We start from the raw sequence: 27,108 nt of genomic DNA, 5'->3' as shown, positions 1-27,108 counted from the left end.
GGGGGGGGGGGGCGTCTCGGACCCGCCTGGTGACCTTGGTGAGATGCCCGCTGGCCCAGGCGCCTGCAGGCCCCTTGGCACGTGAGGCTGTCCGTGCTGCCATCCTTGCAGAGCTGGCCGGGAGCGGGGTCTGACTTCCGCTTGGTGGTGCGGCTGCCGGCCTGGGACAGCCACAGGAGCCTTTTGGCATGGCCGCCTCCTTCCCCATTGCTCCCTGGGGTAGGGGCACTGAGCCTGCCGGAAGCAGATTTTGCCCTGGGGCTGAGGGCCTGTTGGAGACCCTTCTATGAGGAAGGGTGAGGCCCTCCTCTTGCTGTCGCCTTCATGGTTTTCCGGAGAGCCTGACGCCTGACCCCAGCTCTCCCAAAGTCCCTCAGGCCATCCCCGTGGCTGAAGCACCATGTGCTCCGAGCTCTTCACTCCTGTGCGTGCCCCCTGCACGGTTTGCAGGGGGCTTTAGCGATTGTCCCCAACCCTGAGGAAGAGCTGGGAGAGGCAGATGGGCCCACACAGTGCTGCAGGCCGGGGGGTGGGGCAGATGGGCCCACACAGTGCTGCAGGCTGGGGGGTGGGGCTCTGAGCTGTGTGGGCTCCTGAGGCTATGCCCTTGGGCCGATGAGGAGGAGAGTAATGACCCCAGGGAGGGGGAGTGACCTGGGCCCCAAACACAGCTGACGGCCTTTCCCCTGCTCCACTCCTGAGGGCTCTGCTCTCCGCAAGGCCCCTCACCCGGGGCCGGGGGGAGGGGCTGGGCCGTATGCCGCCCAGTGGGCTGTGTGTGCAGGTGGACGCGGGTCCCGAGGCCTGTTACTCATACCGGGGCCCTTCCCCGGGGGCCTCAGGCTGCACCAAAGCCTCTTCCCTGACGGCCCTCCTGGCTCAGCAGGTGGCAGGCGGCATGCCCAATTGCCGAGCCTCAGACAGGCTTTCTCCGGGGTGGGCGCTATGGCCACGAGGCTCTGGTGTGTGGTCTCAGGTGTGGGTTTGCTCGGTGCCGTGGAGAGGTGGTTGGTCTTTCACGAGACTCAGTTGCTCGACCCCCGTGTGTTTTCTAGGGCTGCCAGCTCCACGCCCTTCCTCTCAGACTTGAGCTTCGTGTGTGCAGAGCACTTGCTGGGGAGAGTGGTGAGGCTGCCCACCAGGCAGGGGCCAACCCCCGGGGCTCCTCGGGCAGCTCCGTGCCCTCCAGAGAGGCTGCCTGGTCAAGGGCCCCCACACACTTTGTCCTGCCCCAAGGCTTCTGACCTGTCTGGCCAGGGGGCCTGCCCATGGAGTGGAGCTGTTTGGGGTGGAGGAAGGTAAAGTTGATCAGACCTGCACCAGGGAGAGCAGAAGACCACGAGTGTCCATCTGTCTGTCAGCAGTGGGTTCCCTGTGAACCTGACTGGGTCAGAGCCGGCCATTTTCAAGAATTGCTGGTAATTGAGACTGTGTTTTGGGATTTCCATGAAGAGAACTGATTTTGATTATAGGTCAGGGAACAGGTGCTCAGAGGCATTTGGGGCACTAACTAGGACGAGGGTTACGTCTGAAAGTAGGGAAGGCACCACGTGCTGTCCCCAGACCTCCAGCTCTGCGCCTACGGAAGGGCCCGTCCGTGTGGAGGGCCCCGTAGGGCAGGCGCTCTGTGGAGGACGTGCTGTGTGCCTGGCGCGGTGTGGTGGCCAGCCCATTTGGTAACCCTGTCCCTTTGGCCCTCGGCGTCTCCGCAGAGCCTGCGTCCTACTCCCCAGGAACAGTTACACTGGGCCTGGGTGACGGTTCTCAGAGCTTCTGTGGGTTCGGAAGGGCAGCCAGTGCCGCTGGGCCACTGATGGTCCCAGGGCTTCTGACTGCTGGAGAAGTGGCGTATCTTCTCTGCAAATCCTGTAGGGCCCGGGCGACCATATTGCGTCTTTCTATTTCGTTTGTCCCCAGCCCTGACCCAGCTCTAACCAGAACAGGACTGTGCACAGGCAGGGAACTCACCCTCCAAATTCAGGGGTGCGTGTTGGGTGTGTGATGGGTTGGGGTCAAAGGAAGCAGTGCGTCCCTCCCAACCTGTATGCAGGCTCCATATGCTGAGAGAGGGGCAGCCAAGACCCCAAGCAGTGTCAGGGCCCAGAGGCAGAGGGGTGGACCCCTGCCCAGGGTCGGCCGGGTGTGGGCCCAACCTGCTGGCCCGAGCACAGTGGGCATCTGGGGTTCTCGGCAGCTTAGCCCTTGGAGGCCCTGATCCGGGCAGGGTCCAGCTGTTGGGAGGGGCAGACAGTGCTGGGGGCCAAGGCTGCCAGGGTACTCTGAGGTGCAGGAAGCGCCCGGCCAGGCCCAGGTCCCCCTTCTGTTCCCTCCTCCCAGGCACACAGCCCCGGCTGGCTGGTAGTGCTGGAGGAGAGAGGTCCGGTGGGTTTCTGAGCATGGTGCCAGCCACCGGGCCTCCTGAGAGGCCGTGGGGCAGGCCTGCCCATGGCGGCACACAAGCTCTCGTTGGGGCCTGCAGGCACTCTGTTCCCACTCCCTGGTCCGCTTGCTCCAGAAGGTACACATATCCAGATCTCAGTCCGAGAAAGGGGGAAATTTATTCTATTTAAAGGGATGTGTAAGTAACAAAACAAAAACAAAATAACCATAATTTAGAACTTCGAAAAAGATCATGGCAGAGGCTGGTCCCGTTAACGTGTGGAGTTTGACGCGGTGCTGGTAGTTCAAGCCCTTTTTGCGCTTCCTGTCCTCGTACTTAAAAAGCTCTTCGACACCGAAGGTGGTCTGTGGTCAAGTCCGCCACGCGGCTGCAGCGCGGACCCTCTCCCGCCTGGAGGCGCAGCTGCGGGGGTGACAAGCCAGAGTCCGCTGCGCCCTCTCAGAGCCTGTGTGTCTAGCGGTGGCCCCGGGGGGCACAGGGTTCCCAGAACAGAGCAGCTGGGGAGGACACTCAGCCCCTTGGAGCGGGTCGGGCACGTGGGCCCTCTCGGCCCCTGCTTCTCCAGATGGAGCCGAGCCGCGGGCTGCAGCCTCCGTGCTGACTTGCACGGGCCCGTTAGTGATTTGGGGCGTCTTCAGGTGTCGGAGCTGGAGGAGCCTTCGGGGGCAGTGTCGGGCACGTGCCCCGCCATCTCACACCCAGGCCTGGCCACGGGGGAAATGTAAAAAGTAGCCGGTGGTTTTAATGACGTTTGTTGTGATAACTTAATAGTTTTTGAATAACGTACTCTATTTGAACACGTCTGGAACGTTGCTTCGACACATACTTACCGTGGAAAGTGTTAGTGAGATGTGTCGTGTTCTTTTCCCGTTAAGTCTGTAAAATCAGGCGTGGATTTTGAACTGCAGAACCTGAATGGCGGCGGGAGGCAAGGGCCGCCATGCCAGGCCGTGCCGGTGTGGGCAATGTAGCTCAGCCCCTCTGCTTTCCAGAAGAACGGAGACCCAGAGGCCTTCGTAGCTCAGCAGGGGTCACCTGGCAAAGTGGGTGCTAAAACCCAGCTTCTGACTTCCTCCAGGCCTGAGGGGCGGAGCTCATCCCAGCCCTGGGTGGTGTGGGTCTGTGAGTGCTGGCATGCTCCCTGCCAGCCACCCAGGGCCTCAGCTCAGGTTTGCTGACACCCGCCATCCCCTGGGGTCTTGGGGACATGCTGATCTGTGGGCCTTAAACCTTTGTCAGGGCATCTGGCCCCATGGTGTGGACCCAAGCGGCCCCCCGCTATTTCCTGGGCCTCTGGGCACATGGAACACTGGGCATGTAAGGGTACTCGGGCAGGACATCAGCTGGGGTCTGCTGGTCACAGACCCTTTGCCGATCTGATGACAGTTCTGGGCCCTTTTGCCAGAAAACAGGAACCCTGGGGCTCAAGTTACTGAATGGCCAGCTCTCCCACCCACATGCCTGTGGGCAAGATGGCACGGTTGCCCCAGCCCTGAGTCTTGCTCAGGCCTCAGGTTTAAATGAAATCCACTAAACTGCTGTGGCAGCCCCCCTGCCACGCCCGCAGCCCCCCCCCACACCCGTGGCCCCGTGGACTGAGGTTGGCTGTGGCGGCCTTCCTGTTCTGTGGCTGGGTGCAGGGTCCATCCCACCAGGGAGGGGACGCGGGCTGGTCAGCAGGCACCCCGTCACCAAACGCAGCGTGGGTGTCCGATTTTTGCCGTTCCTCCCTGAGCATCACAGCTGGTGGGGTTCCTTCGCTGCCTCCGGGGAGTGATTGTTTCCAGCGGTGACAGCTGAGGGCCAGGAATTACGCTCTCATTCATGAGCCGTGGGGACCTGAAGGGGCAGCGTGGGGTCTTTGAGAAACGTGGGAAAGCCACCGCAGCGGCCATATCAGATGAGTTAAAGCAGAGCCTCCCGTTTGTTCTCGGACGCCCCTCCCCCGCCTGAGTCACCGCTTGCTCTGGAGAGGAGACATATGTTCTGATCACTTTTGTCTTCTCGGATTACAGGGCTGTTCAGCCCAGGGTGACTCAGTGGGAGCGTTCTGTGGTCTTAGATGCTTTCTGCGGGGTGTTTCTATAGTGCTGTCTCCATAGCACCGCTGAGCCAGGAGCAGGAAAGGCGGCGGAGGGGCGGGAGTGGGGAGCTGGCCACAGCGCCCACCTCCCTGCCTGCCAGCGGCGGGGACAGGCTTGGGGCCGTTTCCAGCAGCTAAGTCATTGGAGGTGTAGGGCCGGGCCGTGTTCTGTCCTCTGCACTTGTCCAGAGAGCTTGAACACTCCTCCACGTTTGGGGGTGTGGGTGTCCTTGCCCACAGAGTAAGCCAGCATGGCCTGGACACTGTGGGTGGGGCGTCCTCCAGTCCCGGTCCCCCTGGAGGGGTGAAGTTCCCCGGTCGGCCCAGATTTCCAGGATCTGCCCAGTGCGGTTGTGGTCTCGCTCCACAAGGGGTTGCATCCGGGAAAAGGAGGTCGGGAAAGCCGGTTGTCATTCCTCGACAGAGGTGGCAGCCACATGTCCCAGCTGACAAGCGCTCTGCCCTGGCTGGAGTGCTCGGGGCAGCTGGACAGCCCAGGGGCCTGTGCTCAAGCTGTCAGCTGCCCCCGGTCATCACGCCCCACCGAGGGCCGGCTGCCCCGGGGCGTAGCTCAGAAGGCTCTCCTGCCCGCTCCCCAGAAGGCATGGTCCCCGGGGTGTCTGGGTGCACCCCCCACCAGCTTCTGCCAGGGCCGTGCTCTCCACCTCAGTCCCCCCCCCCCAGACTTGCGCTGCCCCCAGCCGTGCTCGGCGCTTGTGCTAATAAATGGAAATCTTAAAATAAAACCCCACTCCCTCCCCTGGCGCGCGAGGCTGCCAGACCCTGCTAATGAGGCCAGCGCCCTGCACCACGGCGTCCGGCACTGCTTTCTCTCCACTCCTGGGAGTGCGGAACGCGGCTGCGAAAGATGTGCCACAGCCTAAAAACCCAGAAACCACGTGCAGGTCAGACCTCGGGGCTGGCTCGGGGGCTGTGCTTTGGAAAGAGCTGTCCTCAGCGGCGTGCTCAGGGCGAGCGGACCCAGGGGGCCCCGCGTCCTGGTTTCCACCCTGCCCTGTGCTAACAGCTCACAGTGGCCCCACTCCTTCGGAGTCCCTGCTAGGTGACAGTTGGTGTGGAGGCCTTCACTCTGCATGAACTCCCTGCACAAACCCGTGGCCTGATCTCCATGTATTAACTCTCGCCCAGGCTTGTGGTCTCCGCATACCCAGCCCACCCCCAGCCCACCACCTCCCAGGCCTGGCCACCGCTGAGTGGGTGCGGTTGCTAGAACAACCCCTAGGGACAGGGGCAGGTGGTGGCACAAGGAGAGGGTGGATTGGGGGTCTCCCTGGGGGGGGGTTAAACCCTAATCTTCTGGAACCTTGCAGAAACATCTCCTTAGGGGGCTCTTGGGCACCGAGCTGAGCCCGTGCGTGGCATTGAGGAAGGAGCCTTTGCTGTGGGCCACAGCAGTGTCCCTGACAGACCCCTGGGGGAGGGTTGGATGGCCACGGATCGGTGTGTATTGGCACTGGGGCCCTGGGGGCATGCATGCCCTGGGGGTGCACGTGCCCCTTCCAGGCCCTTCCATCCAGAGGGTGTTCTGTCCTGGGCCTCTGCTCTCCTGCCCTCCCAGGCATCTCGCGGGGCTTTTGGAAGGGGTGTGGGTGTGAGTGGTCCCCTCTTCCACGGCCACTGCTGGAATCCTCCCCGTGAAGCTCAGCATTGCCCTCCAAGGTTCCCCAGGGGCACCGCCAGTCTCCAGGCTTGCTCTCCCACTTCCTGGAAGAGCTGCAGTGCAGGGGAGGTACTGGTAGGTGCACATTTCATAACCGGGAGAAGGGCTTAGGCAACGCAGGGGAACAGGGCGGGGGGGGGAGGAGACAGCAGGGTTGGGGGAGCAGAGCAGAGAGCCCGCCAGGGGGGCCTCTTACCTGTCCTCTGACTTTTCTCCCAGGTTGGGGGGGTTTGCTCCCCAAGAGGCATCCTGGGTCCCCTCAGGCACACCGGCGGCAGAGCCCACGGCTGCCCGCGAGGCCCAGGGCCTACTCCTTGAGGCTGTGGGTGATGGGCGGGCTCTTTGGAGCCCCAGTTAAGCTGCTCTCTCCGAGGGGGGCCGTGGACTCAGTGTGGTGGGGTGGGTGGTCTGCGGGGGCAGTGGGAGGGGGCCCCTGGGTTTTGGCGGCAGGGCTGGGCAGGCCTTGCCTTGGGGTAGCCTGGCTACTTCACGCCGGCTGAGCCCCTGCACCGGTGGCCGTGCTGGGGGACAAGCGTCACCCACAGGCTGGCCCTTGCCCCCCAGCTGAGCACTGCTGGGAAGGGAGGCGGCAGGAACAGCCTGTCCCCACGCCTCCTCCTGCGCCCCCCTCAGCTCAGCACCGCCCCCACGCTGAGTCAGAGCCCATGGGGGAGGCGCCCCTCGAGGCAGGGAAGACCCCGAGGCCACAAAGACCAGCACTGGGCATCAGTGCCTCCCCGTGTGGGCGGTGGCCCGGGGCGCAGAGGGAAGGGTCTCCCTTCAGCAGTGGCCAGGACCCCACGGACCCCATCACACACACACTGATGGGCCCTGCAGACCCCAACGCCGTGCGTCTGGGGGCTCCTGCCTCCCTGTGACGGCTGCCTACAGTCTTGAGGGTGCTTTGTTACCAAAAGTTTCCAGCCTGCAGAATCAGAATGTTCCGGCATGCCCCAGCATCAAGCAGTGTCCCCTGCGTTCTCTGCCCACCCCCGCAGGATTTGGGTGTGAATTAGTCATTCTCAAACGCATCGTGCCGGGCGAGCTTTCCCGGTCCTCCGGCAGGGTGGTTTCAGATGCCTGGAATCAGGATCCACGGGGAGTGCCACGATGCCACCAGGCCTCACCATATAATCTGCCAGCACGGTCCACACATGTGGCTGCTGGGGCGCAGAGGGGGCAGGGGTCGGGGGACACGAGCTCCTAGGAGACGAGCACGGGGGCGTGGGGTTGCCCTGCTGTCACTCTGCCCGCATACCCTCTTGGCCCAAGGGGGTTGTGGCCAAGCCCCACCAGTGGGCCAGCCAGAGGGGCACTCTGCCCCTGGTGGGACCGCCCAGAGCTGGGCGTGACCCTCTGTTGTCCGGTCAGCAGCTCATGTATGTCCCCCATGCTCTCCCCGCCCAGTACATCGATGCAATCAGCAACAAGCAGGGCGAGCTGGAGAACTATGTGTCCGACGGCTACAAGACGGCCTTGACCGAGGAGAGAAGGAGGTTCTGCTTCCTGGTGGAGAAGCAGTGCGCCGTGGCCAAGAACTCTGCCGCCTACCACTCCAAGGTGAGGCCTGCTGGCAGAAGGGACTGGCTCCCTGGTGGCCGTCGGGGGTGTGTCCACGTTGAGCTGTGTGGAAAGGAACACCGTGTGTTTCAGATTCCCCCAGGGACCGCGTTCTGGTAGGAGAGTCACCAGGTCAGACACTGCCGACATCTTTGAGGCTTTGGTTAGAAATTGCCAGCTGCTCCTTGAGGACGGTGGCAGGAGGCTGGCTCCTCAGGCAGGGCTGCAGTGCCAGGGAACCCATCGTAGGGGCCGCGAGATCCAGAGGTTTGACACCGGCTCCCCCTGCAGGGACAGGCGGCTTCAGAGGAGCCCATGTGGACTCTAAGTCCATAGTCAGGAGACGGGGAGGGAGCAGGATCTGTCTGCTGGAACATTCCAGAACATTCCAGGAGCTTAGCAGGTGAGGCTACGCAGCCAGGTTCACGTCGTTTTTCCACAAAGGGGTCTGCGGCTCAGGAGGGTAAACACACACGTTCATACACGTGGGCTCGATATGAGATTCGTTCTCTGGTCCCCACAGCCTGGGCTCTGTAGGAGATGCCCTCCCTTCACAGAGAGGCTCTGCCCACCAGGCCTGCCCGAGGGCCCGTTCACAGGTGCAAGGCAAGGACAGTGAAGGACCTGCGTCCCCTGTGGGAGCTGGGAGGCTTCCCTGGGGCAGCGGAGCCGCCGTGCCAGCAGCTGGGCCTCTGCCTGCGGCTGGGTGAGGGCTTGCTGTGAGCTGCAGAGCAGGGGCCCTGCACAGCCCACACAGCTCCAGCTGGCGGGCGGCGGGCGGTGGCTCCCTCTGGCGGCAGCCGGGCCCCCTGGCAGGTCAGGGAGAGTGCAGGCTCTTGGGTGCTGTAGGCGGGACGGAAGGCAGGAAAGCCATTGTCTCCAGGCACTGCCCCCCTGCGTGAGAGGTGACAGCTGACCTCTCACGGAGCTGGACGCAGCCCTCCCAAGTGGATTTAGAGAGGCACGGGGGCCGGGGCACCAGGGCAGGACCCAGGCATCTCCCTGGCGGGTGGGCCCCAGCCCCACAGACGGGTTTCATCACCAGGTGGGAGCCCTGGGCTGCCCGGCCACCCCAGCTGTGGAGCCCTTCCGAGGGCCATGCCCTAACCCCGGGGTTTACCCCGTTTGGTACCGGGTCGCTGGGGGCCTGCCTTGTCACCACCACCCGGACCTGTCAACCGATTATCTCAACCAGGGTCCAGGTAACATTCTGGGTTTGGGCTGTAGCACGGAGAAGCAGCCGCAGATGTGTGGGAGAACAAGTACAGCTGGGTTCCGGTCGCACTTTATTTACAAAGCAGGCGGCCAGGCCTCAGGCCGTGGTTTGCTGGCTGCTGGTCTTGACCAGCAGGCAGAGGAGGGCATGGCCGGCTCACAAGGCCTTTTTCTAGTTTCTCCCGCGTTTCCCACACAGACATCCCATTCTTGCGCAGACACAGGTCAGAAGCGGGGAGAAGCAGTGAGGGCCAGACAGCCCCTTCAGAGGTCCTGGAGACAGTGACTGCCCTGAGTTAGGGAGCCCTCCACCCGCAGGAGCTCCAGGCTCTGCGGTGGGATAGATGACGTCATCTGCTACAGGTCAGGTAGCCACTTTGGCCAGACGAACAGGAGGAGGGAAGGCACGGCTGCCCCCAGGCCCTGGACAGGCCCATGCAGAGGGCACCTCAGGCTGGCACCCCACCCGGCTGCCCATCGTGCTGGGACTCCTCACCAGACCTGTGGCTTCGTCATCCTTTGTTAGGCCCCACGCTCGTCCGGCAGGCTGTGCCCTGGGCACGCCCCAGAGCTCACCAGAGGGACAGCTGGGCTCTTGAGCCCCTAGGGTTGGGGGCAGGGACAGTTAGCACCTTGCATCTACTGAGTACCACCTGATGGGGTCTCGCCTTCCTGCACGCTCCTGCGGCTTGACCTGACCGCGGCTGGGGACCCCAGGATGACGCTCTCCCCAGGACCTCATGGTTCCCTGCGGAGCGTCTAACCGTTGCAGAGCTAGTAAACCACTGTCCCCTTTTCCTTCTTTGGCGGCCCCGCCCGGGTTGGACCTTGGTTTTGTCTCAGCCCTGGTGGCCTCCATGACTGCATGGCTCCCTGCAGCAACCCGTCTCTTTCCCAGGTCGGGGGTCAGGGCTCTCAGGGGGCCTCTCTGGCTGTGAGTCACCCCCCGGCGCAGAGCAGCCGTCAGCCTTAGACAGGTGTGCCTCTCCTGAGTGGGGGACGGTCTCCGGGGCCAGGCAGGGGCCCAGGTGAGCTTGGTGAGGTCAGCAGCGCTGCAGGCTCCTGTGGCCCAGCGGGGAGGTCCCCCTGCCGTGTGGCCAGCCGCGGGGCCTGCGGCCAGCCCTGACCCGCCCTGTCCTGCTTCCCCGCTGCAGGGCAAGGAGCTGCTGGCGCAGAAGCTGCCACTGTGGCAGCAGGCCTGCGCCGACCCCAACAAGATCCCGGAGCGCGCCGTGCAGCTCATGCAGCAGATGGCCAGCAGCAACGGCTCCGTCCTCCCCAGCGCCCTGTCGGCCTCCAAGTCCAGCCTGGTCATCTCAGACCCCATCCCGGGGGCCAAGCCCCTGCCGGTGCCCCCCGAGCTGGCCCCGTTTGTGGGGGTGAGTCCGCAGCCTCCAGCACGCTTTGTGGGTGTGCAAGGATGGCCCCCGCCCTTGCACCGGGGTGGCTGGGGTGAGGGGTCTCCATGCGGGCCTCGCCTGACCAGGCCCTCCCACGACGCCGCACCCCCCCCACCCCCCGCCTCTTCTCCACAGCGGCTGTCTGCCCAGGAGAGCACGCCCGTCATGAATGGCGTCTCGGGCCCAGACGGCGAGGACTACAACCCCTGGGCCGACCGCAAGGCCGCCCAGCCCAAGACCTCGTCTCCTCCACAGTCACAGAGCAAGCTGAGCGACTCGTACTCCAACACGCTCCCCGTGCGCAAGAGCGTGGCTCCGAAGAACAGCTACGCGGCCAGTAAGGGCTCGGGCGTGCCCCCAGCCCCCAGCTGTCACGCCGTACCCGAGGGGAGGTTGGGGAGGCCTCCAGAGCCCCGAGCGTGTGCGTGCCCTTGTATGGCAACCTTGGGCCCCCTCTGAGATTTCTGTCCTGGACCCTCAGGCTTTGCCTGGCTCTCCTCAACTCACACATGATAGGGTGGGGCTGTGCCAGGACATCTGGGCTCAGCCTGTGACAGGAGCATGCAGGGGATGCTTGGCAGGGTTCTAGCGGACAGGGGGACGGCCCCTCTCCCCTGGCCCAGCCCCCTCGGCTCTGCTGTCCCGTCCCATGGACGGCGCCTTACTTCTTCCCCCAGCAGCCCATGTGGGTCTGCTGATAGCAGCTGGGAAAGCCGAGTTCAGACTCAGAAATCCCCGCAACGGTGAGCGGGAGGTCTCCATCTGGGTTCCTCCAGCATCTCTACCCAAACGAGTGACCCCTCCGGGCCCCCCCGGGGCCTTCTAGCATCTTCCCGTCAGGCGGCTGAGCTGACAGGACGATCACATCCCCTCATTCCCACCCTGTCGTCCCGACAGCTGAGAACAAGACCCTGCCGCGCTCCAGCTCCATGGCGGCCGGCCTGGAGCGCAACGGCCGCATGCGAGTGAAAGCCATCTTCTCCCACGCGGCCGGGGACAACAGCACCCTGCTGAGCTTCAAGGAGGGAGACCTCATCACCCTGCTGGTGCCTGAGGCCCGCGACGGCTGGCACTACGGGGAGAGCGAGAAGACCAAAATGTAAGTGTCTGCAGGCCGCACCCTCCCAGCCGGCCGTCGGGGAGCCTGGGGCTGGGCAGCCTGCCCTGTGCTCGGGACACCAGCCTCCTGACCCTGTGGCCTTCATGTGTCCTGGCGGCTCGGGCTCCTTTCCAGACTGAGCATCCCGCCGTGTATTTTCAGTCCTAAAGTCTCGGCACAGATGTGACCACTTTGTCAGAACCACAGCCTCGCCGACTCTCACCAGCCCGTCACCCTCACTGCCCGCGTCACCCACATGGCCCAGAGCCCCACAGGCACACACCGCGGCCCCTCTGGCACCTTCCCTGCTGTCGGGTGTGCGGCTTCCTGGTCGGCAGAGGCCGGCCGTCCACCGCAAGGTCTTCTGCTGCCCCGAGTCTGCCCTGAACAGCCTGTGTGCTGGGGCGTTGAGTCACAGGAGCCGTGTCTTCTCAGCTTGATTTAGCACCTGTGGTCCCGAGGCTCTGCCAGCCTCTCGTTCCTGCTCCACCGTGGGGCTGCCCTGGTCACAGCCACCCCTCCCCCCACCACCACTGTCCTCTGGGTGTGGCTGGTGGTGAGGTCAGGGAGGAGGCCAGGGAGGAGGGGCTGCACACGGCCTTGCTCCGCCCCCCAGGCGGCCACCGTCTTGGGAGGGGGTGACGAGGAGCCGGGAGTTCACTAGGATGCCTTCCCTGCCTTCTCTGCGGACAGCGTCTCTGCTGTCACCGCCTTGCTTGGTGCAGCCAGAAGCCAGCCCTGGCTGCTGCGGATGCATAGACGCGGGCGCTCTGCTGGCCATGCCCAGCCTCCCGTCTAGGGCGGTTGCGTGCCTGGGGTGCAGGCTGGGGTCGGCTGTCTCCCGGAGGGTTGCTCGTGTTTCCCGCACAGACGGCTGCAGCCAGGCCAGGGAACCGGGGGCGCCTGGACCCTGGCACCCTCTCACCTGGGTCCTGTCTTCCAGGCGGGGCTGGTTTCCCTTCTCCTACACCCGGGTTCTGGACACCGATGGCAACGACAGGTTGCACATGAGGTGAGCTTGCTGACCCTGGCCGCTGGCCCTTTGCTCTGGAGAGGCTGCCACGAGAGCAGGGCACTGTGGGGTCTGCGAGCGGCCCTCACTGTCTGCTTAAACGGCTTAGCGGGCTCTGGTCCCCTCCCTGCCCGGCATGCTGTGTGCCGAGGCTCCTGGAGTGTGTGGGTGCAGGGCATTTTGTGAGGTCACCAGGTGCTCCATGGGGTGGGGGCACACCCCTGCTGTCACCTCCCTTGGGCAGGGTATGGGGGCCCCGGGAGGGCTGGGGCCGCTGTTGGGCGCACGGGCTTTAGGAACTTCCTCCCGCCACACCTTCTGGCCCGTCCCGCCAGCTCAGTGAGGCTGCAGTCCCTTGTTAGGCCTTCTCGAAGGGTCCGAGGGAGGCATGGGGAAGGTGGAGGGCCGGCTGGGGGCCTGAGTTGAGCCAGCCCATAACCCCCGCCCCCACAGTCTGCAGCAGGGGAAGAGCAGCAGCACGGGGAACCTCCTGGACAAGGAGGAGCTGGCCCTCCCACCCCCAGACTACGGCACATCGTCCCGCGCCTTCCCCGCCCAGACAGCCGGCACCTTCAAGCAGAGGCCCTACAGCGTGGCTGTGCCTGCCTTCTCCCAGGTGAGCACCACGGACGGACCCCGTGGTCCACGGAAGGGGCCTGGGCCAGAGGGAGCTCCATTGAAGGCACAGTGGCCCCTCTGCCTGGCCTTCCCTCCGGCTGGGGCATCGGTGGCCTCCAGGCCTCCCACCTCTCGGGAAGCCTGGGCATCAGGGAGGACTTCGTGTCCAGGAGCCCCTTCCCCGAGGCTGGTCTGAGCGTGGACGTGAGCACTTGCATTCCAGGCCTGGGAGGTGGCCAGAACCTTCTTGTTGGTGTGTCTCTGGGCCTTGGGCAGCAAGGCTAGGCACCCATGCCCAGGTCACCCAGTACCAAGTGGCCAGAGGCAGGAGGTCAAGGCCTGGGTCCCAGTCCCCGCAGAGCCCCTGGAGTGCGTGATGGTGGTTTTGAAGTCTAGGTGGGGCCAGGGTGTGTGTGGATGGTTCGGCTCTTTGTGGGAAGGTTCATGGGCTGAAGGAGCCCAAGGTTTCTGGAATGTTTGTCTGCTGTGGCCATGATGGGAGTAGGGCCAGCAGCTTTGCTCTTGGTTCCTGTCTTCAGGACTGGGTCCCGACTCAAGGGTCAGCCCCCTAACCCTTGGAAGGGGGGAGAAGAGGTTCTCTAAGATGTGGGCAACAGAGGCTACCGCCAAAGTTCCAGCCAGCCCGGGGCTGTGGTGAGTGGTGGTGTAGCTGGGTGAGGTCCAGGAAGGGCCCCCTGAGCAGCCTTGCCCCTGGCCTTCCTGTGAGGTGGGCGTAACGGGCATGAGCTGCAAGAGGGAGCTGTCTTCGAGGAGCTTACAGCCAGACAGCGCGAACACGAAGGTTGGGACATTCTGTGGTGAGAAGGACCAGACTGGGGAGGTTATGCTAAGGCCCTGGGATGGAACCTTCCGGAGAAAATGAGGCCGGAGCTGTGCTCAGGGCAGCAGCAGGGGGGAGGCCGATCCAGTTTGGGAGAGGCGTGGAACTTTGGGGTCACAGGGCCAGCCTGCTGGGCTGGAGATGCTCCAGCCCCGTCCAGCCCCGCCTGGCCCCAGGACACAGCTGGCTGAGCCTAGGCGGGCCTGGCCACTGCACGCTGCTCCCACTTCCCAGTGTCCAGGTTTGGTTTTGGCTCTGAGACAGCTGAGGAGGGTGTCCCAACAGCCCTTGATGGCCCTAGGCCAGGCTGGCAGAGCTGTGGTGGCGTCCACAGCCCCTCCCTCAGCACCACGGCTGGGGCGCTGCAGCTGGCGTCTTGGGGTGCAGACATAGGCTCAGCCCAGGGACTGGCCCAGGCTGGCTTCCCCGCCCGGCCATTACCCCCTCTCTGCAAGTATCAGTGGTTCCCAGGGAGGCCCCCTACCGACCCCGGGACTTGCCAGGTAACCCCCAGCTCACCTGCCTTAGTGTTCTTATCAGGTAACCAGCAGGTGTTCTCAGGCCCCTGCTCACTCAGCACGGGACATGTGTGTGGAGGGGTAACCGGGGGATCTGTCTTGTGTGTGCCTGTGAGTGTGAGCTCATACCATCCATGGTCTGTCACTAGCCTGATGGGGAGATGCCCCCATGAATTTGGGATGTCACTGCTATGCACGTGGAGGGGCCCTGCATGCCCTTGGCTTCTGGCGGTACTGCACACACACTCTGGGATCAAGGGCAGTGCGGCTTCTGGCGGTACTGCACACACACTCTGGGATCAAGGGCAGTGCGGCTTCTGGCGGTACTGCACACACACTCTGGGATCAAGGGCAGTGCGCCCAGCCTCCTCTTGTTCTGCAGAGCCCACCTCGCCCCCAGGACCCCCGCCTGACCTGTGTTTTGCCTTTCCTCTCCAGGGTCTAGATGACTACGGAGCACGGGCCGTGAGCAGGTAGGGGCTTTCACGCTTCTCCTTGGGAGCCATGGGTGGGTAGGGCCGGCCCCTCTCACAGACCCTTCAAGGCTGGAGACTGGGGGGGCTCCACTCTGGGTCAGAGCAGGCGGGGCCCAAGGTGCCTGTTCTCTCCATCCCTCACTTCTCCGAGTGTTTAGGGCGGGAGCCCACGATCCCAGGATATTGCTGAGTGGGTCTGGAGAGCTGCCTCCATGCTCTGACCCTGGGTGGGTGGGAGCAGGCCCTCGACCGTGGGAGTCCAGCCTGGTCCTGTGCCCGCCACGGCCGCTGGGACTCCCGGCTCTCCAGGAAGCCCCTCAGCCTGGTCTCTCCCTGCTCTTCTTTACTGGTGGCCAGGCCTGTGTCGGCCAGCAGGGGGCCACCTGCCCCAGACCCAGCCGCGGCTGGCACGGATGGTTGGAGCTGCTGCTCCTGCCACCCCCCACCCGGGGCTCGGCCCTGGTGCCGGCTCGGGGGGTGAGGGGCTGCTTCCATCCGTCCTCTGGGGCCGGGCAGCCGGCTGACCCCGAGCCGCTGCAGGAGAGGCGTGTGGCCCCGCAGCGACCTGTGCTTCGTTTCACAGCGGCAGCGGCACGCTGGTGTCCACTGTGTGAGGACGCTGATCATGGGCAGCCGCTGCTCGAAGAGCCCCCCCATCTGTCTGGCCTCCATCGGTTCCCTCCTCCACTCTCGTTGGTTTGTTCTCGGGTTATCTTTCTTTCTCACCTGCCCTGTCCCGCCTTTTGGTTGGTGACCCCAGACTCTGAGATCCCCCAGGGTCCATGGTGCTGCCCCATCTCTGCTCCCTGTGTTTACACGCCCCCAACCCCATGTGTCCGCCAGGCGGGAGCTGCCGGCGGGGCAGCGGGGGCGGGCATCCTCGCCTCTGCTCCGTGGCTGCCGTGTTCATGACGCACCGTCCCTCTTCGAAGGCTCACCGCGAGCCAGGCCTAAAGTTTGAAGAAAAAGAAAAATCTTAAAAAAAAAAAAAAAAAAAAAAAAGAAAAAAAGAAAAGAAAAAAAAAAGAAAAGAAAAGCAAAACAGGAAAAGGACTTTTCTTTCCTGAAAAACAAAAGCAGATCTGCATGGACTCCGGTGTGCGCACTGTAACTCCTGCATCCGACCCCCCAGCGGGCGCTGGCATCTCTGTCAGGAAAGGGGAGGCTGGCGGCCCCGCAGGCGCCCTCCGAGGGCCGCACCGACAGAGGGGCTCGTGCCAAGCCGGGGGGCCTCCTGAGGAAGCTGGCTGCTCCTGTGAGGGAGGCCACGGCCCCGGTGCCGGCCCAGCAGGCCGGGCCCCTGAGCGCTTCCTTCTCCGCGGCCGCCGTGGGCGGGTGTTCAGAGCACAATGCGGGGGCGCGTCCCCGGGGCCGTGGGACCCCGCGTGGGGCGGGGGCGGGGCAGGCGCGGCCTCCCGCGGACCTTCCAAGGAGCTCCAGAGACCACCCCCCACGTGTTCTGGAAACCGGTGCCCGGCCTTGTGAGGGAACCGCGGCCCCTGGCCGCCTGGGGTTGGCCCTGGGGAGGGCGCTTTGGGCCCGCCGCCCAGGGGGCAGCAGGCAATCCCTGCCCCCTGTCCTCCCTAAACACTCGTCTTTCTGTGTGTCTTGGTGACTTCCGAAACACGTGCTGGACTCCGCGGCTGCTGGTTTTGCCTCTTCACCCCCTGAATCTGGGGAGGGAGCCAGGGCATGGCCCCGCCAGGCCCCTCCCGCCACGGGATCCCCCGTGAAGCCGTGGACGCTCCTTTCTCTGATGTGATCTGACAAAGCCGTCTGCCCGCTCTCCCGTGGACTAGGACGTGGCTGGAGTGTTCGTGAGAGAAGCGGCTCAAGACACAGACCCGTTTTATATTTAAAGAAAACACAAAGCCAGAACGTGGACCCATGTACAAAGGGCCTTCCGTGTTGGTGTTCTAATTTTGCTAAAAGATCTCAAATCCAGGGGATTCCATGCTCAATGGATGAATGTAGACACAAAACCGCGACACTTGTATGAAGATGTAAAGTGCTCATAATATTTTCCTGTTTCCTTTCCTCTTTTTTTTTTTTAATCTGAATTGTGCCCTGTACTGCAGTCGTTTGAATAAAAGTTTTATTTATTGCACTGAGCTGGGTGTGGCGCCTCCTTCCAGGCCCGCTGTGTAGACCCGGGCCGCCTCAGCGAGCCAGCCTCCGTGCGGGGCCCGAGGTGCGCAGACGGTCGGCGCGGTCGCTGTCCTCTGGGGGGGCCGGGCCGCGTGGGCCGATCAGACACGCCTGCCACGAGCGGCCCCTTCCTGTTCCTCGCTGCGGCTACCCCGTGGTGGGGCCGCGTGCCCCTGGCGGGGTACCCCATCCTCCCCCGCACCCCCTCAGCGGGGGACTCGGGCCCCTCCCCCCACCCACCTGCACCAACGCAGCCCTTGTGTTTCCTTGCAGTGCCGATGTGGAAGTGGCCAGATTTTGAGCTGCCCCTGACTAGAGTTAGTAAGTTGCCCTGGTTTTCTCATGCTGGTCAGTCTGCCTTCCCAGTGGCTCTGCAGACCCTCTGGCCTCGGCCCTGGCAGGTGGGGACGCGGCGCAAGGGTCTGCCGAGCCTGCCTCTGCTCTGGGCTCTGGGCTTTCGCTTCCCCTTGGATTGCTGCTCGGGCTCTGGGATTTCCTCCCTCTGCCTGGAAGCCTGTGGGCCTGACTGGCTGCTCCCCCTGCGCCCACTGCGCCCCCCATGCCCACGGCCCCTCCCTGCACCGCTGGGCGTGGTCTGGGCCCGGCCCTCTGCCTGGATCTCTCTCCTGCCTCTGTGGGGCGCTTCAGCCACAATCAGGGTGAAGCCCAGTGATCGGCCGGGAGGCCAGCTTTCGGCTCCTCTGGCTGAGTGTCCCCTCGGACCGGCCCCTGTGGGTGTGGGTCTGAGCCCGGCCTGGCCGGCTCTCTGGTTGGTGAGTACTGCAGCCCCGCGGGGGGCCGGGGAGACCAGGGGTGGTCTTGGGGACAGCTCCGTGGCTCGTGCCAGCGTGGGTGTCTCGGGCACACCGGAGCGGGTGCACACAGGACTCTGCGCCCGCTCTGCCTAGACTCGCCTCGCATCTGCCCTGACATGGCTCCACAAGGCCAGGCTTTCCAGACCAGGCGCTCGGCCGCCACAGCCTTCTGCGGCCCATCCTGTGATGGTCCCTTGCACTCGGCCCTGGGAAAGCAGGCACCGACCGCGAGCGAGGGGAAGCCCAGCACTCTGGGCCCCTGTGCCTGGGACGGGGGCGCTGCTGCCGTGTGCCCATCCAGCCCAGTCACCGAGAAGTTTGCCCCGTGAAGTTGGCATCTGCGTCCTCTCTACCCCACGGAGCATCCCAGCGATGTGGTCCTTGCCGAGGGCAGTGACTGCCCCAACAGGTCCTGGACTCACTCTCCTTTCACTGTGTCTGAGCTGCAGCATGAGGAACTTCTGGAAAGTTCTGGAGACAAACGCTCCTGACATTTGGGGACAGGGTGGAAAGGCTTTCCCCGCCTCTAGATTCCTCCTCTTCCAAGAGGCCCGAGGAGGCCTGCACCTCCCACCCCCGCTGCCCCTGCAGCCCCCATCGCTCTGCAGGCCAGCCTGGCCTCTTCCTGAGCCCTCATCACCAGGTGTAGGGCCGCCCCTACCCCCCGGGGGCACCGTGGGCATCCACGCAGTGCCACCAGCTGACTTCCCCAACACAGAATCGGCCTGGCCCTGAGATTGGAGATTCACCAGGGGGTGAGGTGTCAGAAGCACCCAGGGTTGGTTGAGGCACCCGGCCCGCTCTGCCGAGCTGTGCCCACCTTCTGAGGTGTGGTCCTGGAGGGCGCAGAACGAGGTGGACGCAACCCCAGGAGGGCCAGCGTCCTGGAGGCCGTGGGAACCACTTGTGCCTCAGAGGAGAAAGTCCCAGAGAAAGTGGAAATCTGTCCCCGGCTGCTCCCTGCTCGCTCTGCTCCAGAATCACGGAAGGACGGAAACTGCACTCCAAAACCACTCGGCCGTCTTCAGGTTACCTGTGTCTCCCTCGCACTCACGTAGCGGACTCAAGAACGTTACAGGCGACTAACGCCGCGGCGAGAGATTGGAATGGAAAGGTGCTGGGCTGCGGCGCTCAGCCCCCCTCAGGCTGTAGGGTCTGCAGGCAGGGGCCCCGCAGCTCCCCGAAGGAACCCAGTACTGGATCCGCCCCCGGGAGCAGTCCCAGCTCAGGAGCTAGCCGTGCCAGCGTCCGCGGGCCTGCTGTGCTGAGTTCAGTAAATCCATGCCCTATCCCAGGGCCTGCTCCGGAGTCCCCGCGGGGGGTGCTCTCGGGGAGGGGGGGACACAGCCGCCCCCACGGGAGGAGCCTGCAGGCTCCTGACTTGGAGCGGACCCTGCCATTCCGGCCTGCGGTGCTCAGATGCCTCCTGCCGACTGCCCCTCGCCGGCAGGACTTGAGCTCCTTTGTATCTTGGTGGTTTGTGGTCAAGTGTCTGCCAACAGCGCTGTTGGGAGGAGGCCTCTGCCCCTGGCACACTCCCCCCAAGCAGTGACCGGTGTCCCCGGGACCAGAGACTGTGCAGTGGGCCTCGGGTCTGAATTCCGTCCTGTTGCGTCAGGTCGGTGTGGACCCGCTCAGGGTCACACAGATGCCTGCCCTCGGGTAGCTCGGGGGCCCGTTTTTCCCCAGGAGGTGGTAGGACCCCCAGAGGGCTGCACCCTTCCTGTGGTGCTGCGGGGCGGGCGCGCCCCAGCCAGGGGTCTCTGGCCAGGCTGGGGGGCATGTTCAGCCCCTGCCCGTTCCCTCTGCGCCTGCAGCGTAGAGGGTACTGCGCTCACGGTCACGTTGTTTTGGGGAAGGAGACTAGGACAGTGGGGGTCAGAGGCCGGACACTCTCTCTAGGGGTGGGGCCTCTCTGGCCCTGCTGCTTCCCTTCCAGCCCTAGCAGATGATGCTGTTTTGCTGCCCATCCTTTCTGATGAGGATTCAGTGTGCCCAGGGCAGGAGGCCGGTGTGTGCCGCCCAAAGCCACTCGGCCCTTCTGTTCCGGCTCTGCTCAACACAGGAGCTGTCCTCCCTCTCGGCCACAGGGCCTGCGCTCTTTCCTCTGCTCCGTCCCCAACTCCAGATGAACAAACTGGCCCTGTTCCAGCTCCCCATGACATCCCGCCTTGACCCTGGCCGGGGACAGCCAAGGGCCTGGAGCCTTCCTCTAGAACCAGAGTCTAGTCAAGGTGGCAGGCAGGGCATGGGCCACCCTCCGCCCTCTGTCCTGGGGGCAGATGTCCCTGGTCGCAGCAGCCTCGGCCTGGGGAGCCTTGAGGCAGCCGCTGCCCCTGACCGTCGAAGCTGAGCTCGTCTGCACATGTCAGCCAGAGAGCGGACTGGACGCAGGGCTGGAGGTGGCCTTAAGCCCGGGGTCTTAGCACTCTGGACCAGAAGACGTTCACAAGCGGTGCACCCACGCGGGACTCTCGGTCGTCAGCGGCAGATGCAGAAGCCGTGAGCCAATAAGTCGGCTCTTCTCCCTAGTTTGTCCTTTTAAAAATTCAGTCCGAAACGTCTCCGCGTTTTAGAAAACACAGGCAGGTGCCCCCGCCCCCACGTGCTCTCACTGGGCCCTGGACAGAGCGCGCGCCCTCCCAGCTCCTGCAGACACCAGCCCCGCTGTGCCAGAGGCGACTCCCGCCCCAGGTAACGGCTCGACGAGAGCCACGCGCGTTGCCAGGAGTGCGTCCTGTCCGTGCTGAGCCCTCCGTGTCCCACATTCCATGTGTGCTGTCACCCCTGGGGCTGCCCGACGACTCCCAGCCCGCTGTCCTCTGCTGTCCCTGCCCAGGCAGGTCCTCCCGAGCCCGGTGGGGACTCCGAGGAGAGGCTTCCGCGAGGACCAGGCTGGGTGCCGGCCTCTGCTGTGCGCATGTCGTCCGTCCCATCTCAGCCTCTTGTCTGGCCGGTCCGTCTGTCCGTCAGCTGTGGCCTCAGGCCCGCGGGGGTGGGGTGACAGGGGGCTGAGCCCCATTGCTGCCATGTACGTGCACCCCGTGTGTGTTGTGTTGGCGTGGGGCGGGCCGAGGCCCCGTGTCTGCACCCAGCCACCCAGCGGGCCCCCGGGATGCATGGGCCGGGTTTGTGCGAGCTGCTGAGCTGTGTGTGGCGATGGCGCGTCTTTAAAAAGAGGCCTGTACGGCTCCTGGGCAGCTGGCAGGTGCCTCCCGAGCCTTGAGGGGCGGCTCACCAAACCTGGATGCAGGCCCATTCAGCACCGCCTCAGGGTTCGGGGAAGAACCGGCTCCTGGCGCACCCCCACCCGCCCTGCCCCAGGAGGGCTGACGGCGGCAGCCGGCCCCGCGGACAGCACCCTGCCCCGGCTGTCCCCGGCGGGTTCCATCGCCGCCCTGCTCCGGGCTCAGAGGCCGGGCCTTCCTTAGGGCTGGGGGGACCCCGGGGCGTAGGGCAGCCCAGGTGACACAGTGTCCCTCCTACGTTAAAACCACTCTTCTCTTCTCTCCTCAGGAATCCCTTCGCCAACGTCCAGCTGAAGCCGACAGTGACCAATGACAGGTCTGCCCCCCTCCTCAGCTGACGGCCAAGTCCCCACCGCTGCCCTCTGGGCCCCTCCTGCCCCACCCACACACACACCTCTTTTGTAACAGTCTGTGTGGTCCCTGTCTAGAGAATTTTCTCTTCCTTCCATGCCCTTCACCTGCCTGGCTCTGCCCCCACTTCAGTCTGGCCTGGGCTGGACCCCGGCCATTTCTTCGGAGGTGGCCCCTGGGCCGTGGCCGAGGGGAGAGAGTGGGGCCGGCCCCAGAGCTGGGAGCTGTCCTCTGGGCGGTACGGCCAGCCTCTCAGGCAGGCCCCCCCAGCTATGTGGGTCGTGGCCCCCCAGGTGCAGGGAAGGATGTTTGGCCAGCCTGTAGCTGGAAGGGGGGCACAGCTCCCACACCGCTCACAGCCCCCAAGTGTCTGGTCAATAAACAGGCTGTCCCAGCTGTGCCTGCCTGTGGTCTGTTGGCCTGAGGGGGCGGGAGGCCTGGGGCAGAGAAAGGGAAGAGACCGTCCCCTTTCTCTGGAAGATGAACGTATTAGAGCCCTTGACTCGGGCTTTGCTGAACCTCTGCACCCCTGCGGGCAGGCCCGGGGGGCCTCTCTGCCCCGCCCCGCCCGGCTCCAGCTGCCCTCCAGAACTGGCTGCTGGACCCCCAGCTCTCCTCCGTGTCCCTGGAGTGAATGGTGGGTGCTGCTGGGGGGGTGGGCGTGGGCACCCCACCCCCACCCCAGCTGCTTCCACAGTATTTGTGGCTGAAATACACCCGTGGTGACCAGCGATCCCCATCTGAGGACACGTTGCAGGCGGCAGTCACCCCTCCTGCCAGGCTCTTGAAGGAGGGGTTCTACAGCCCTGACCTGACTGAAGCCTGTCCACAGCCCAGGAAGAGAGGCAAAGGGGGCCACGGGTAGGGCAGGTGCGGACACGGGCGTCTGGCCTCGCAGGAGCTGGGGATGGGCCGGGCGGGGTCTGAGGGAGGACGTTTGGGGTAGAGATGCACAGAGGCCCAGACTCCTCAAAAACCCTCTTGCCGGCCATCCACCCTGCCCCCACCCCCGTGCTTTGGAAAGGCAAGGGGGAGAACGTCCTGGGGAGGTCTGTGGGGGCCCCCCTCACAGGACAGGAAGCGAGGGCTGGTGCGGTCTGTCCCCTCCCCAAGTCACTGCCCCCCTCCACCGAGGTGTGCCAGGGCAGCTTGGGGGGAAGGGGTAGCCGCCCTCCCTCTCGCACCCCCCCACCGTGGTCAGGAGGGACTACTGTGCCCTGGGGGCAGAGCTGGCAGCAGAGTCCCTGCCTCGGCACCCCCTCCTGCCCAGGGCCTTATATGCAAACCACAAAAGAAAACACACATTTAGCATGAAGGCTTTTTTTTTCTTAGTTTGGTTTCTTTTAAAAAACAAACAAAAAAGGAACAAGAAAATCATTGCACCAGCATCCTAAGCCTCAAACTAATAAAAAACAAAAAACACGAACCCAAAACAAGTCCCCCACCCACACCCCCAAAGCAACAATAAACTTTACATCTCTTTGGCAACAATAACTTAAAATCATCCCGTTTCCATTCGCTCAGACAACAGCAGTTACAAAAATATTCCCTGTGCTGCCCTGCCCCCCACTTCCCTCCCAGTTCCACCCCTTCCCATGTCCCCATCCCTGCAGGCAGGAACTCCTGACATGGTGGGGGTGCAGCCCCCACTTTCCTTTTGCAGCTGGGCCGGTCTAGGCAGTGCCCTGCAGAGGGGAGCTGGACATGCCAGCCAGCCGCAGGCACCTCTAGAAGATGGGAAGCCCCCCGTCTTTCAGGCTGCCCACCTTGCCCCACCTGCCCGGGCTCCAGTGGTGGGCTCAGATAGCAGCTGGCCCAGACCACGCAGGGAGGGAGAGTTTATGGGTCTAGCTGAGTCACTGAAGGGAAATACAGCCACAGACTTTGAGGTAAGGGGGGGGGGACACACAAGCCCAGGGTCCTCTTCTTGCGCTGAGCAAACCCAGAACCAGGCAGAAGGGGCGGGGGGGCCGGGAGGGGCTGTCCCGGCAGGCCTGCGCCCATTCTCTCACCTGGGGCAAGGACTGTGTCCTGTCAGTCACCGCAGGAACTGGTGGGCAGGGCGTGCAAGGCCCCCCAGCCGAGAGCAGGTCCCCTGGCCTCAAAAGCCGGGCAGCCCCTGAGCAGGGTCAGGGTGGAGGACACAGCTGTAGGGCAAGGAGCTGCTCAGGCCGGAGGCCATAGGGCATCCCCAGCAGCCAGCAACAAACCCGAGTGTCCAGGATCAGTCCTGCCCCTAGGGCAGCACGGGACTGGCGTGCAGGCCTGCTCCACCATCCAGGGCTACAGGGGGCCTGTTGTCCTGCCCTGCTTCTCCGGAGTGCTGCGTGGGGCACCAAGGCGCTGGAAGCTGCTGCCGACCACCAAGGCCAAGGTCGCCACTCTCGGTCGCCATCCTTGCTGCTGCTGGGAGCAGGACCGGCAGGGGCTCCAAGGGGGCCCACCTGGCCTCAAGCCTCTTTACAGCTGCCCCCAGCACCTGCTACAGGGCCTGGCAAACGGGAAGTGCCATGAGTGGGACAGAGACAGAGAGTCCTGTCCCAGGACTCCCACCCGACCTCCGTCCTTGGCCAAGGGGCCAAATGACCAGCTGGGGCTGCAGCCCTCGGGCCTCACGGCAGTGGGCCTGCCTGTCTCTCTTGGTGAAGTCGCACCCATTTCCCTCCCTAGCACATCACCAGAGCCCAGACCTGTCCCTCAGGCCCAACAAAGCCCAGCAAACGCCCTCTGAGTCCTCCTTTTACAGGTGGGGAAACTGAGACCCAAACAGGACGAGGCTGGCCACGAACAAGCCTCCTGGTGACCTGCTTGTCCGTTCACGCATCCACTAAGGGCACGCTGTGTGCCAGTGATGAGCGGACAGGCCCTTCGCTGGAGGCTGCAGCCACAGTCCACCTGGGGACAGAGCTATCTTGCTCTGAGTGGGCTTCCAGAGAAGCCTCAAAGGCACCGGTGTCAGGCACGTGGTGGGGGGCAGCCTGGCGGGGCTGCACCCGCTTGGTCTGAGGCTCACAGGGGAGTGGAGCGGGGAGGGAGGGGTGAGCTGGGCACCTCACCCAGCACGGCCTGTGTGTCCAGGCAGGGGCCATGGGGTCAGAGACGTGCCAGGTCGGGCAGCAGACGAGCGGACCAGCAGAGGCTGCTGCAGGTTTGGGGGCGGGGGGGCTAAGGTCTGTCAGAGAGCAGAGTCGGGGTGCCTCCAGGGGAGGGAGAAGAGGGTGAGGTCTAAGGGCCAGGTAGAGTCCCATCTAGGCCCCAGGGTCCAGACAGGTGCTGGGCCAGCGCTGGGAGGGGGGGAATGGGGGAGGACACAGCATCTCCCCAGAAGGCGGCCAGGACAGACAGGCCTGGGCGTGACCCGACCTCTCCGTGCCTCAGTTTCCCCGTCTGAAAACCGTGCTTGTCCAGATGAGAAATAATGAGCGCGGGGCCTTGGCTCCCAGCAGGTGACCTCCCCGCGGCCCTCCCCACTGCCCCGCCTCGGTGTCCCCTCCCGCCAGCCCAGCCGCAACCTCACCTCCCACGGACCCGGCGTCCGAGTCCGAGACTTGCGTAATGGAGAAGCGGGATGCGGGCGCGGGCGACACGGTGAAGCGCGAGAAGGGGCCGGGCGCGGCCGGCTTGGGGGACGCGACGGGGGCGGACAAAGCGGCCTCAGGGGCCGGAGTCGGCGGGAAGCCTTCGTCCCACGTGAACCCTCGGTCTGCAAGGCAGGGCACCGTCTGACATCACGATCCCGCCCAACATGCCCCCCCCCGTCCTGACGTCACACCCTCCCGGCAGGCCACGCCCACCCTGACCTCACGCCCGCCCGCCCGCCCGTGACGGCACGGCCCCGGCACCCCCCCGCCATGACGTCACGCCCGCCCGTGACGGCACGACCCCAGCACGTCCCAATCCCAGCTCACCATCTTCCGCCGCGGAGGCCGCGGAGCCGTCCTGGGAGCGGTCCGCCCCCCGCGGCCGGCCGGGGTCGCCAGGGGCGTGGGGGCCGCCCGCCAGGAACACGGGGGGTGACTCCTTGGCGCCGGGGAAGGGTTCCCCGAGCTCCCGGGTGGGGCTTTCCTGGAGGGTCAGAGCAGCACGTGGCTCGGGTCACCCGCGGCGGCCGCTCCCACGGCTCCCCATCCCCTGGGGGACCCCCCCACCCGCGCAGAGCGCGGGGCGCTGCCCACCTGGTCGAAGAGGTAGACGGTGACGTCGTCGAAGAAGGACACGGCCTTCTTCTTGCGCTCCAGGTCGTCGCAGAAGGCCTCGGCCAGCAGGCTGGGCATCTTGAGCAAGCTGCGCAGGTTGCGTGCGCTCTGGCTCTCGGCCACCACCACGGGCACGGGAGGCGCCTCCTCCTCGCTCTCCTCGCTGGGCTCCTGGAGGCTGTAGCAGCGCAGCTCCTCGTCCGACTCATCGCTGTCCTCGCTGTCCTCCTCCTCCTCCTCCAGCCGGCCCTCCGCGGCTGCGGGCTGTGCGGGCAAGGCCAGGCAGAGTGGGGCTCTGGGGGCGCCGGGGCCCCCTGTCCGTTCCTTCTGGGCGGACCCCGAGGGCAGTGCCGGGGCCTCCTGGAGGTCAGGGCCGCGGCTTTCCGAGCTCGGTGGGACCGGGGTCAGCAGGAAAACCTCCAAGCGCTCCGGGCTGGGCCCTGGAGGCCCTTGGGGCCAGGGAGGCTCCAGCCTGGGGCTCTCAGGGCGGGTGCTGCTGGGCTCTGGGGGAGAGTCCTCTGGCGGTGGCAGCAGCAGCGGTGGCACCTCCCTGGGGCCAGTGCCCTGTGCCCCCCCAGGCACCCCAGACTCAGGGGAGGGCTGTGCAGACTGCAGCCCAGGGCTCTCCAGGTCCAGCTCTAGCCTGGAGGCCAGGGCACCTCCTCCCTTCTCCTGGGGGCCCGAGGTGGAATCAGGCTCTGCATCGAGGTCTGAAAAGTAGGCTGAGTCACGGTAGGGGTTCTTCTCGCCGAGGCCTCCAAGGGCGGTGGAGAGCTGAGTCTCAGGCCCGGGGCTCTCACCCTCGGAGACCAGCTCCCCAAAGGCCTCAGGCTCACATGGTTCGTGTGCTTCCTTGAGCACAAACTCGGGGGACTCGTAGTTCTCCGTGTCATAGCCACTGTCCAGGGCTCGGGGCTGCCCGCCAGGAGTGCCAGTAACTGATGGGCTGAAGACCTCGCAGCCACCACCATCGCTGGCAGAAGATGGGATATCCAGGGAGTCCACGGAGTCGGGGGTCCCCCCCTGCTTCTGCAGGGAGCGGAAGGCCACTGTCACGTCCGGCTTCTCCCCTGGCGGGCCATCACTGGACAAATCCGTGAGGAGGCCGGAAGTGGCCTCTGCCATGTCCTCGTCCTCACAGACTGGCGCCTCCAGCTCGCGGGAAGCAGCGCAGCTGTCCAGGCCCTGGGCTACCTCCGGGGCAGTCTCCCAGCTGCCAGCAGGCATGGCCAAGGCAGGCGGGGGGGCCGGGGCACTGGCCTCCTCGGCAGGAAGCAGGGCTCCCTCTTGGGATGGGGCTGGGATGGAGGGAAGGGATCGTTGAGGTCTGGCAGAGCCTTCAGCCTCCTCAGCAAGCCTGGGCTCTGTCTGGGGGCTGTCACCCCAGCTAATGGCCGCCTGTGTCCGAGAGGATGGCACAGGGCAAGTGGCAGGTGCCAGGCCCCC

The 27,108-nt window shown here is 64.8% G+C and overlaps 2 protein-coding genes across 4 annotated transcripts in view; one reads left to right on the top strand and one right to left on the bottom strand.

Moving 5' to 3' along the window:
• BAIAP2 (BAR/IMD domain containing adaptor protein 2) overlaps nucleotides 1-21,860 on the top strand; it is a 66,026-nt gene extending 44,166 nt beyond the window's left edge. The window contains exons 7-15 of one of the 3 annotated variants that reach the window (XM_040640055.1): nucleotides 7,573-7,725; nucleotides 10,095-10,319; nucleotides 10,476-10,677; nucleotides 11,238-11,439; nucleotides 12,383-12,451; nucleotides 12,905-13,067; nucleotides 14,867-14,901; nucleotides 17,326-17,373; nucleotides 21,384-21,860. In XM_040640055.1, coding sequence (XP_040495989.1) covers nucleotides 7,573-7,725; nucleotides 10,095-10,319; nucleotides 10,476-10,677; nucleotides 11,238-11,439; nucleotides 12,383-12,451; nucleotides 12,905-13,067; nucleotides 14,867-14,901; nucleotides 17,326-17,353 — 1,077 coding nt within the window. In that variant the 3' untranslated portion in view covers nucleotides 17,354-17,373; nucleotides 21,384-21,860. Of the gene's footprint in view, nucleotides 1-7,572; nucleotides 7,726-10,094; nucleotides 10,320-10,475; nucleotides 10,678-11,237; nucleotides 11,440-12,382; nucleotides 12,452-12,904; nucleotides 13,068-14,866; nucleotides 14,902-15,487; nucleotides 17,012-17,325; nucleotides 17,374-21,383 lie in introns of those variants that run through there. The other 2 variants (XM_040640053.1, XM_040640054.1) reach the window with 2 other exon arrangements.
• A 910-nt stretch (nucleotides 21,861-22,770) lies between these two features.
• The window catches only part of AATK (apoptosis associated tyrosine kinase), a 29,924-nt gene continuing 25,586 nt past the window's right edge, over nucleotides 22,771-27,108 (bottom strand). The window contains exons 13-14 of the mRNA XM_040640052.1: nucleotides 24,984-25,169; nucleotides 22,771-23,957 (exon numbers count right to left, since the gene is read on the bottom strand). Of these exons, the coding sequence (XP_040495986.1) occupies nucleotides 23,917-23,957; nucleotides 24,984-25,169 (227 nt within the window). The 3' untranslated portion in view covers nucleotides 22,771-23,916. The remainder of the gene's footprint in view (nucleotides 23,958-24,983; nucleotides 25,170-27,108) is intronic.

Source organism: Ursus maritimus, unplaced genomic scaffold (genome assembly GCF_017311325.1).
Source record: "Ursus maritimus isolate PB19 unplaced genomic scaffold, ASM1731132v1 scaffold_24, whole genome shotgun sequence".
NCBI classification, from domain to species: domain Eukaryota; kingdom Metazoa; phylum Chordata; class Mammalia; order Carnivora; family Ursidae; genus Ursus; species Ursus maritimus.
This window is presented reverse-complemented; position numbering and strand designations above follow the sequence as displayed.